This window comes from Cydia fagiglandana, chromosome 6, assembly GCF_963556715.1.
Source record: "Cydia fagiglandana chromosome 6, ilCydFagi1.1, whole genome shotgun sequence".
In the NCBI taxonomy this organism is placed as follows: domain Eukaryota; kingdom Metazoa; phylum Arthropoda; class Insecta; order Lepidoptera; family Tortricidae; genus Cydia; species Cydia fagiglandana.
Window position 1 is genome coordinate 17,630,406 of NC_085937.1, and position 12,635 is coordinate 17,643,040.

Below are 12,635 nucleotides of genomic sequence, written 5' to 3' on the forward strand. Positions count from 1 at the left end.
TAGTGCAGATTTTTGAATGACATTTTTTATCATAACCTTTGGACTACCACTTGTTCTACCCGCTTCCGATTACAGACTTTTATATGATATAATTGATATATCATATAGTAATAAATTATTCAATGGCGTCCAATGGTTTCGAAACTTGTCAAAACGTACCTCTCTATTATATTGGTTTATCTTATTTTTTCTACTTGGGCATCTATAGCCTCCTGAGACCCAGAAGCATTTGTTTTATTTTTGAATTTGGAACCCTTTAGTTACTCAACAAGAGTCCAATAAGGGGTCTTAGGAGATTAAAATTCTATTAGAGGTTTTCTTAATGTGTAGCCCAGACCAAAATGACCAATTATGTGCTTCTTTGCCTAAAGATGGTATTCCACCTGTCCAATTTCTTGGTCCAATGTCATTGCGTCTCACTCTCTCATTAAGCAAAATGTGAGACAAAATACACATTGGACAAAGAAATTGGACGGTGGAATACTAACCTAAACTAGAAGTTTTTATTTAGAGATTAAAGTGGCTAAAAGTATTTTAGTGGTAACTAATCCTTTTAAACCAGTGTTACCATATTTGTTTGTGTTAGAATATGAATGAATCTGAGTATTATATTATTATTTAAATATATTTACACGGCATCACAGCATATGCCAATAACTCGTTCTATATAATTACCTCTTTGGAACGTATAGAGCGCCATCGATATAAGTAAGAACCACAATAATACTGTGCGGTGGTTACTCCTCTTTTTAAACAGGGTGAGCATCGTTTGCTTCACATCGGCATAAGGCACGTAATTAAATTAATTACGTATTACAAATACAATATATTTATATAGTAAAATATAGGTAAACATTAAAAGTCAAATGCAAGTGCTAGAAAGCCTTTCGTCCATCATCTCCCAAGTACGTATGCACGGTGTGTTAACTGGTTGCGTGTACGCAGGCCCCGACGCCGCCGCCGCGGCCGCCGCTGTCCGCCGGCGACGCGCACGCGCGCACTATGCACGAGATACCCGTCGCGTACAATGACAAGGTAACATTTTTCTACGACCCATATTATTTTATATTTTAGCGTTTTTTATGTGCATTTTGCACATCATCAATCATTTATATTTCCAAATTTGGTTACGATTGGTTAAGTTTTGGAGGAGGAAACAGTCGAGTACGAAACCTCGATTTTTGATATTTTTACGCAGGATTTTTCGCCTTGTCCTTATTGCACTAGTTTTAGGAGCCGCTTCCGTTAGCGAGACGGGTATATTTACCTAAAATATTTAAAACTCGGCTCCTGTTTCGTCTTCAAAAATAATTCTGTAATTTTTTCCCCAGGTGGTAGCCTTCCTCCGCCAACCGAACATCATGTCGATCCTTCGAGAACGTTGCGGAGGCTCCGGCAGCGCCCTAAGAGACAAAGTCAACGCGGTCCGAGTGGAAGGAGTACCCGCCCTTAACAGATACCAGAACGATGTTCAGCTGACCTGCATGCTAAGGTAAGTGCTATTCGTATGCAGTCAAGGTTTAGGATGGCACTGTCACCGAACGGTTACGATTGCCATCCCTGAACGATGTGCTAACTTGCCTACTTTTAAATAATGCTATATACCATTGGCTTTTTAGTAGGTAAGTACTCGGTTTCTAAATATAGCAGGCCGCATGGAGCTCTCTTTATCAGTGAAGGATTCATATGCAATGCGGATGCAATTTCACCAAATTCCTGTGATGGACTGTACATATTATTTTCCGTATAATTTCGTATCTTGTCACAGTGACAATCAATGTGAAAGTCGCTAGGGTCCTCATACTATTGTAACTGTGACAAGGTACGAAATGGATACCTTATTACTCGATTTTTCGCAGCTGATAATTCTACGCCAACTTTATCGATGTCAAACTCCCCCACGAGGAATGATGTAAACGCGTTACGTCTAGGCGGATTATATAAATCCATGGTTAGTCTGATACCCCATTACACAAATAAATTATAGGTCTTATCTTAACCCTATAAAACCCATTCACCAATTACATCGGTGTCGCAACCAACATTAAGTGCTCTCGATTCTATCACGCGATTTCCCCATATTGTTATTATTTCCCTATTATCCTTCCTATTTAGGACACCCAAAAAACCAAGCTAATTTTAACCCTAGCTTTATAAAAATAAGGTTGATAATACAACGTGAGTACGATCAGAGTTCTCTAATAAAATACCTTGTCATTAGCTCATTTGTTCGGTTTGTTCAAACTATTAATTTGGTTCCATACTTGTTCAGTTTACTGTTAGTTCTCATGTTCTGATTCACTTTATGATAGACTGTTAAAGTATACCAAAAATACCTCAAATCTACTGATAGGTACTTTTCGCTATAATGAACTTTATTGTCGCTTATATTAAGTTGATTATTGTTCAATGCGTTTTGAGGCTTATGAAGTTTCGGAATAAAGTAGCCCGTATATTTGTTATGTCGTTGTAAATTAAGCAAACCGCACATTAACATAATTTTGGCAAAATGGTATAAATTATACGGGAGGCACGGTTCAGTAATGAGGTATTATTATTTGCGGTATAATTTCGTATTGTTGTTATACTTTCTATATGGAAAACCTACTTTTTCTTACTGATACATTAGTATACATTAACTTTATCTAGTAGGTATTTCCTCCTCAATGTTTTAATTAACACTGTAATTAGTGTTTTCCATAGTCACTCAGCATATTATCTATATATTCAGGAGTAAACAGGATAATTCTAAATAAATAAGCAAGGAAAATTAAATTATGCTTAACCACAACGTCCCCAATCTGTGGTCATCCCATGTTGTTTTTGCGTACTTATTCCTTGAAATAACAGAGCAACTCCTCAATAGTGAAAGGGATTATTTAGAATTTAAAATTTCCTCTTGACAATTTCACTAATATTGGATGAAATGGGTATGGATTGACATTAGTTTCAATCCTGCCCAGAGCGTCACTTGCACCATCCCACTAACCCGGGGTCAAGCGGTTAAACCGTTAACCCAGTGTCAAATTGTAACCATGGTAACTGCAGGTTTACCCTAACAAATCATTCTTGCATGGCGTTATTGCAAAGAGACAAGATACATCGGTAGGCAAATCAGAATGTTACAGAAAAGTGCTCGAGTGGAGACCACGTACTAGCAAGCGCAGCGTAGGACGCCCACCCACAAGATGGACAGACGACCTTGTTAAGGTCGCCGGAAGACGCTGGATGCGGGTCGCTTCCAACCGGCACGTATGGAGATCCAAGGGGGAGGCCTATGTTCAGCAGTGGACGTCTATAAAAGGCTGAGATGATGATGATGACCACAATAGTCCAGTTTCATGCTCTCTAAATTAAGTTAAACAAGTTTACGGGTCACTGTGGTACTTGTCACAATGATAATGTGTATGAAAGTCTTAAGAAATTTCATATACTCGTACCTACTTCACTATAATTTAATTTTGCTGGGCACATGTCCCTGTTTAGAAATGATTGTCGGTGATATTTGGCCAAGTGGCTCAATCAATATCATCCGAAGGCCCAGCCATACTTCAAATGAAAATTCCAAAATTTGCTACTGACATTTGAACCTATAGTGTAGGGAATAGAGTTGATTTTGCGTTGTTTGAAAATTTAACGAAACTAAGTAAAAGCGACTCTGTTCCAATTGAATAGGATTTAAATTTCATCGAACTGAAGAAGTACTATAGGTAGGACCTTGGGCCTTAGGATAAGTTGTCACATTTTTGTCAGTAATTGAATAAATATAAATAACTATAAACATATAAGAATATTATAAGTGGCAATAACAATGCCGCCAACAAAAAGCGTATACTTCCCTAAAGTAACAAAACCTTTGTTATAGTATGGTGTTTGAAGCCGGTCATTGGCAGTGAACGCGAAAACATTGCTCCCATTATCTGACATAATAGTTCCGTAATAGATCACGCGCGGCGCTGCGGTCGCCAGCGTACGCGCCGGCCTCGGTACACATTCTGTGCGTATAAATATAAATTACTACTTGTTTAAGTTTACAAAGTACTTCATTTTATGAATTACTAGCCTCTGAACGTTATAAACTAGCTTTTCGACAAATATTACGTAAATTTTGTTATATTGTTATTAACATATTAGTGTTATTATAATATATAACCGACTAAAGCAGTTGGTATTTTAGATATGATTTTAAAGTACTAGTTAATATTCTTTTAAATGTATACTATCCCAATGGACATTTTGAGCTCCTAACTGGTGGTGCAAGTACCCTTTTGGGTCTAAAAGGCCTGCCTATATGGTTTTGCGGTTATGATTCTACCTCATATACAGTAGGCAACAGTAAATCAGGCAAAAATGCTATGTTCAAGTAAATCCGCTGGTTGAAACTAGTTCGCTATAATAATATCTCATTACGAACAGCCACCGAGTTGGGAGCAAATTATATGTTTTCACTTTATGAAATGGCGTGCCATTCATTTGCTGGTATTTGCTGGTAATGTTTGTACGTTTGCGGTCACCTAGTTAATATACGGTCTCAGTATAGTTTTCTTAATTTCAGTAAAAATCATCTGACTGATAGAGTCGAAAAGTGGTAGACCACTTTCTTGGCTGAACGTAAATTGTTTTTTTTTTTCGTTTTTTTTACGTCACTCACTAGTTCAGAACTTAAATTAGTTAATTTTTTTTCTTGATTGTTACAGCTAATTTATTTCGACGTAAACGAGTTACATAAAAAATATAGATATATTAGTTAAGTAGTTTAATCCATTGATTTATATGTAACATAGTAAAACTATAGTGAAATCTTTAATCAATAGGATCGATATGAAAAATTTAAAATTGAAAAACAAAACTGTAGTGAGTCCGCCATTTGTACTCCGCTTCTATATGGTTTGTTGTCAAAACAATAAGATCTCATGGCGCAAAATACTGGTTTTATGTGCCGGTTCTTAGTATATTGAACTATTATATTCAATGACCAACAAGCATACTCGTTTAGAAGTGCCATTTCCTACAGTAAGGGTCAACTTATACGTATGTATGTATATTATTATTGGCGGACGTTATAGCAGGTATCTGTAATGATACTAATGACAGGCGGGATAACGATAACTCGGTTCTCAGGCTCCCGGCGTTTACCTTATTTTAGAACAAAACCTGCCTGTGGCAAGGATAAAATATACATTGCGAACCTTTTTAGGGTCCCCTCGGCGATATAAATGTTTTGTGTACAAATAATTAAGATCTCCAATATATTTTTATGGTTAGATTTAAATCTCTTAAGCATCAATGTCAAAATTATGTTTCTCTTCTCAGGATGATCGTACACAACTACACACATAACATAATAAAATATAAAATCTACGAATTGTCTCTTCCAATGGGTAAGGAAAATTATAAACTACATAGGTTTAATTTATGTGTAGAAAAACATAAATTAATTATTGTGCTAGATAATAAATTAAAGGAATTAATTCCGCCTTTTTATGTTGTTAGGTAAGTTCAGTTAAGTTTTAATGAAATAAATATTGTATACCTTTTTATAAATCATTTATTTACATCTGCAATATATATACAGTGGTACTACTAAACGAAATTAATGTATACCTATATGAAAAACCTGAATCATGGATGTTTTCTGTGTATTTAAGGGCCGCAACTTTTATGGGAACTGCATGCCAACTGCAACGTCGGCGTGCAGTTTCCATTTAATTCTCTTTGGTACTGTGGGACTAGGTTGATTTGATGTCGTATGAATCATACCATAACGTATGATGATAATTATTGATAAAAAAACTATCCTCTCGTGTTTTCCCGTGCCTCAAATTAATACTAAATTAATCCAAATAGGTTCAGTGGTTAAAACGTGAAGAGGTATCATAGTCTGTCTGTTGACAGATATGATTCATATGATGTGCCTAGTAACTGTGAATGCATTTTAATAAAGAAAAATAAACATTTTCTTATGCAGAACCCATTTTCGCCAGTCCGGTTTACTCTCCTGCCCTTGTGTTGGCGGTCGCGGTTTGTTCCACGGTCCAATAATTGCATATTAATTAATACTCCCGAAGCCCTCAACCTGTTTTGACGCTTTTCTAGTTTTTACCGCCTTCTTGCAATCCTATACTGTAAAATATACCTTGTTTCAACGTAATACAGTCCAAATTAGATTGGGTTGAAAAAGGGCGATTTCTGGTTAGCAACTGAGTGAAGACGAACAGTTTAATTCGCGTTGAGGTGTGTTCGGGATGTAAGTGTTTTTGTTTTTATGTCTAAGCGAGTTTTGTGAAATGCTGTCTTATGACGTTTAATGGGCAGTTTTTCTAATTTTATGCAGAGATGGTGATATTCCCATGAGATTTTCGAAGTATGATTAGGAACCTTAGGTACATATTCCTATATCCATGATCATTTGACTATTTATGCTGAATATGCCTTTAGTCTAAAATGCGGTATTTACTCTTCAAACACGACACGATGCTGTATCTTAAATACAGACTGCCAAAGTCTGACATTACTTTTGACTCAGACGCAAACTTACATACATATAAAAGCGGTAGGTAATACTGCAGTTTTATTGTCTCAATATAATTCTTCAGTAAGTATACTGAGCCGTTAAAGTGTCATATCATATCATATTAGTCTCCCCAAGTAAAGTCTTTGCGTATTCTCCACGCATCTCGCATCGCCGACTACATATTAATATGTACTTAATATCACCCGTCCGTTACTGCAGATTTAAAGGGTCCGTGCGTGGCAAAACAATCGACCAGGCCATTCATAAGAGGCTTAAGGTGACAGTCCATTTCCAACGACAGCTGCATTACTGTTCATTTTACTATGGAAATTGACAATGACAGCGACGCGTTCAGTACCGGTAGTGTAGCTGCGGTTAGAAATTGAATGTTACCATTACGACTGCCAAGTAGAACTGCTACTCGTAGAGTGGAAAAAAGTGTTATTCTACTCCAGCACTCCAATTTGTCATTTAAATTATTGCCAGTGATAATACTGATATCTAAATCGCTTCATTTGAAGCGCGGCGCGTGGGGCACGGTGGCGCTTGTCTATAAGATCATTTTAGAAGTGTAATAATAAATATTCAACTGATGTATTTTTAATGCTAACTTCTAAGCAAAGATCTACACAAAATTAATTTACTCTTGTATAGGTATTTTCTTTTGATTTCCTCATATGGTTTCTCTTGACCTTAACAAAATAAACTATAATTCTCTTACTTATCTGACCTTATCGTTTTTTATTTTATAATTAATGCCTCACGAAGTCAAAACTATGCGAAATCCTAGACTTACTTAAATGCCGATGCACATGTATAAAAGGAGTCGGTATATCAGGCTTTGTGAATCGTTTAATCCTAAATGCCCCTTTAAGGAAGCGCTTTCACGGAGAATGGAAAACCAACGGTAGTTCTCTTTAGGATATAACATGTAGGTAAATGGTTTAAGCACGAGCATTGGTTAGGTTATGCAGTATATTCTTAGATGGTCAACTTGAATGTCAAATATTACCTAGATGTCAAATGCACTGGAATGTTACTTATGTTATTTTGGGGCATTTAAAGGCACAATCTTCTACTATATTCCGATTTATAACTATAAAAGGTAGATAGATTTCGTAACTCTTCAATATCTGACAAAAAATTCTACAACACAATAAAAATCGAGACATTATTAATCATTCTGCTACAATATGTCAGACGCTATAGTCGCACCAAGAAAAGTCTGCAACGGATTTCATAGCCCACGCAGTGTAAGTGTTATTTATACGTCATAATTTCATAGAAGTTTGCCGTTTAAAATGACACTTGCACTACGTGGGCTATCAAAATGGCTGCAGACTTTTCACGGTCAGACTCTATGTCTACAGCGATAAGTGTTTAATAAAGTGTGTTCAAGTGGCACCGACAATGTAACAAGTTTGTTTGCATATTTTATCGAATGCTCTTTTTTAATAATTCAGACCATTATTATAATTAATTATTACAAACTCCTAGTATTTAATAGCATTGGCATTCACTTTGACGTTTTAACAATTAAAACTAAATGAGTTCCTAATAGTTACAACCATTAAGAAGTATGCAAATCGTTTGAACAGATTGTCCCAGATAAAAGTACTTAGTGTCGCTACCATTATGATACGGCACCGCTCAAGGAGCTATGTATGTAGTTAACTGATTTAAACTAGATAATATATTTAAAGGGCTTTGGTGTAAGTATGTGGCTGTTTTAGAGGCCTGAGAGTGTCCCACTGCTAGTTACTGCTGGGTCTTGGTTTCTTTTTACAAGCTTTTATCTAAGTAATTTGCAATGCAAATATGTATGTTCGGGTCAAACCTTGCAAGCTTAATTAGATCCACTTCCCATTATTCGATTGAGCTGAAACTTCACATACATATCTTAGTTGGGTGACAATGACAATGCAATATTATGGTACCAACGAGATGATCTGGTGAATCTGATGATGGAGACAGGAGATAGCCATAGAAATTCTATGATAAAACAACATAGCTGCGTTTGGGTTTCTAAGAATTGTCTAGATGAGTATTAAATAGTTGCCTGTTAAAATGATTTTTTTGGCAGAATAAAATGTTTTTCCACTAATCCCTATCTTACCAGCCTCCAAGTGTTTTCTTCTCTTCATGCTAAACCAGTTGTATTTTAAGCACATGACAGTTGTGTCTGAAGACTAGACGCGACCACTTATAAAATGGCAAATTAGACTAACACTTAAATCCCAAGTAGGTATCCTACCATGTTATTAATCATCCATCATTCATTTGTCCACAAAGATTTTCCGTGAAATAATTCGATTGAATTGTGCAGTGCAGTTCTTCCCACATCAAAACGAATGATATAGTCATTTCTAATGCCGGTGCATTAAAATGCCATAATTTACATGTTTCCCATTTGAATTACAATGCCTTGTGTCGGGAGTTGAGTCTAAGTTCACTTCTTTGTCATTCAAATGATTCACAAAAAACTTCGATAACATTCAACGTCGAATGTTTATTTAACCCTGTGACATCACGTCCTGTCGCCGAGCCGATAGTCCATGAATTTAATAACTAAAATGTACAAAAATGTAACCACTTGTCAAGTAAAACTTTTGAAAAGTCAGACATACGCGCTTACTTACGCGCTTTTCCTAAATGTAGTCCACTGTCCCTGTCTCTACTAAGAGAGGATTTTTAAGAATGGTGAGACCAGAATTTCTGACGTCTAACCCTAACTCACTCTCGCGGAGCAACTTTCAATAAGCTATCATCCTAAATATACGATATACATATGATAGGACATACGATTATCAAGGGCTTCTCAAACTTGATAAGCGTTTATGAATAACGCCATCAATCTGTACATCTCTTCCACAATCAATAAATCTTTAAAACAAAGTAAAAGCAAACGACATGCCCATTCAAAAGAAGCAAAAAGTTGTACGGTAATGTTAAGTTTACTATGCTAACACAATGCTATTGCCCATGCAAACAGCAATAAATTGTCAAGTACAAACAAGCCCACACGGCCTCAGCTACTTCTACTTGGTCGATTCCGATCGGCAAATATTACAAATTGTATCAACTATTTGACTATCCTTGGTTGCGTTTGTTCAGCTCGTGTTCGAATTAAAGCACTCAAGGCTTTAGTTACACGACTTGCCAAGAGCTACGTCAAGTATATGGCGCTCCTATATGGGATATGTATATGCGTTGTCACCAGAATGATAATCGATGTGTAAAAAGCGAAGCCATCACGTGTACTTATATAAAAAAAATGTTACCACTTCTACGCTTCATAGCGGCCGCTAAGAGTGACATTCCATTTCCACCTGCAGCTGCAATACTGTTCATTTACTATGGAAATTGACAATGACAGCGACGCGTTTCCATAGTAAAATGAACAGTATTGCAGCTGCAGTTGGAAATGGAATGTCACTTTAATGGTTGCTTGAATATAATATTTTAAACTTTCGCGTTTTGAATACATATTAACTCACATTATAGACGGGTCTAACGCGAATTATATTCAATTACCTTTATTTACCGACGTTTCGACACAGGTTTCACTGGTCGTGGTCGCGGCTGACCCAAACTTTTCCATACACTTTTCGTCGGGTAGATGCACAAATCTCTGTTTTGACATTTTGTTGGGACAATCAGTCAGCCGCGACCACGACCAGTGAAACCTGTGTCGAAACGTCGGTAAATAAAGGTAATTGAATATAATTCGCGTTAGACCCGTCTATAGTGTGAGTTAATAGGTTGCTTGAATGTACGAAAACGCAAAGTTTGACTTGAAAAGATAAAATGCTGTATTCAGAAAATACCGGTGTGTATATAAATAGGATGGGTGAATACCTATATCTTGCAATATCTTGTTACAAAGCAAATATCAATGTGTGTTACACAAGCAAAAATAAAATTCATAAATTATTTCTGAATTCAATACTTCCACTATCGTTTGACATAATTCCGATTTTCGTCGCACTTTTGTTATTTGACAGGCAATATTGTACGTTCTAGACCTACGAGTATGATCGTCACTGCCAAGTCTGAGCAAACTTACCATGGTCGGTAGCGATGTTAGTTTGTAAATATTTTGAGTGTTGCCAACGAGATAGGAGCCAATGTTTGTGCTCAGCATTATCGGTTCGCGATGGGATTGTTTGCGATGGTGATGGCCGGCGCAGCGCCCATAAAACAGGCTGTATTCCACTTTAACGATAGCTGACTGGTGACATCATCGAAATGGACCCAAACAATATATCAATATATGGAGGAGTTACATAAAAAATGGACCCACTTATCTTCCTATCTAAGTATGTACTAACGGCCATAGTCAAATGATATGTTTAGTGTCAGTTTTTATATTTATAAGGCAAAACATGCAGACGAATCGCCTGATGGTCATGGACACCTGCAACACCGGAGGAGTTTCCGGCCTTGATGGTCCTATCAATGTTTAGCTGTGCGAGGCAAGAAGTTTCTGGAGAAACGCACAGTTGAGGACTGATGATGGAAATGTTGTCGCGTAGAGTGATGGTAATGGCAGAAAGAAGCGGCAGTTCTAGACCTTGTTCAATAAATAACAAATAGTATCGCACAAAATGTATACAAAGTTTCGCCTAATGTGGGTCTAAGTAAGCATTTTGGGAAAAGCAATATTTGTCGATTTGTCGTTATATCACAAGGTGAAATGAAAAGTGTGGAATAGACCATCGCTAATAATTTATGTCACCGCCATGGTTATCTGTCAAAGAATCGCTTTGTTTTTGTCCTTCGCATGCTCCGAGTACATCTGCTTCGGCCAACACGCTACTATTGTAAACATACTTATAGTTGACCACTTCTATAACTGGCCTACTTTGAAGTGATGCGGAAAAAATGTTAAACTCGCGACAGGTCACGTGACCGTAAGATTCGTAGGACGTAAGACGGACACGTGACCTGATCGAAAAACATGTCATTGAATTTTCACTTCTGCCGGCACTCGCGGAGTGCGACCCGTTGTTTTTTTAAATATCAGGTTGAAAGAAGCAAGAAGAAGAAGAAGAAGAAGGTTGAATTACATTTCTCTCGCTAGAAACTGTCGGCGCTGTCCGATTTAAGTTTTTCTCTGGTACCAGAAGTGTAATGTAGTTATCGAAACGCCAGAGGTTTTTTATTTATTCGATAAAGTTCCGTTTTAGTCAATAATAATTAAAAAAGAACAAATATAGGGGTCTCGGCCCCGAATACTATTTCGTACCTTTCGGTGTCGAGACCCTTGGCTCGTGGGGTCCGACCGCATCTACACTATTTAAGGATTTATCCAAAAGGATAGCAGACGCCACTGGTGATCGTAGAGCTGGCAGCTTCCTCGCACAAAGAATAAGTATTGCGATACAGCGGGGAAATGCTGCCAGCATCTACGGCACCATTCCGCAGGATAGTTTGTAATTATTTATTAGTGTTCCGTACAAAACTTTGTTTACGGAACACTTATGGGATCACTTCGGTCTTGCAAATCAGTTAAATACGTTTTTTTTAGATTAGTTTTATTTATTTTTAGATTTAGTTTTTAAGTTTTGTAGGTTAGTTATTTAATAATGTGTACGTTGTCTATCTTAACAAATATTTTGTGAAACGAGCCCTATGCAGCCTATTCCCAAGCTACTGCGTATTTTTCGAGGAATCTCAAACAACAAAAAGATTTTTACATATCATTAATTAGTTTAATCAAGACCGGCCATCGAATTAAAATAGATTTTAATTGGAATCGCTTCCCGGAATCCCAACGGCTTCGAGCGTGCGATGAGCGACGACGCACTTAAGTATTAATATGTTTTGGATACTTATACCGGGTGTGGCCTGTAATAAGAGCAAAAAATTTAACTGTAGGCTGTACTCCTCATACTGATCAACATTTGTTCAGCGACTTTTGAAAATAACTTGTACTCTGATTTTTAATACACTTTAAAGGTTATTAAAGACGCAATGTATTGCGAATTTTGTTATGTTTAAGGCTTGACAAGCAACGTCAATCACAATAATATGGCGTGGCGATGGCGTCCATTGAAGATAATATTTAATTTGTATGAAAAATAGGGAGACTAAATACTTCATAATTTTTAAAAGTTGT

General features: G+C 36.9%; 1 protein-coding gene across 4 annotated transcripts in view; it reads left to right on the forward strand.

Moving 5' to 3' along the window:
* The window catches only part of LOC134665392 (E3 ubiquitin-protein ligase HECW2), a 130,642-nt gene that overhangs the window by 58,360 nt on the left and 59,647 nt on the right, over positions 1-12,635 (forward strand). For all 4 annotated transcript variants that reach the window (XM_063522323.1, XM_063522325.1, XM_063522326.1 and 1 more), the window contains 2 exons: positions 946-1,035; positions 1,332-1,492. In XM_063522323.1, the coding sequence (XP_063378393.1) occupies positions 946-1,035; positions 1,332-1,492 (251 nt within the window). The remainder of the gene's footprint in view (positions 1-945; positions 1,036-1,331; positions 1,493-12,635) is intronic.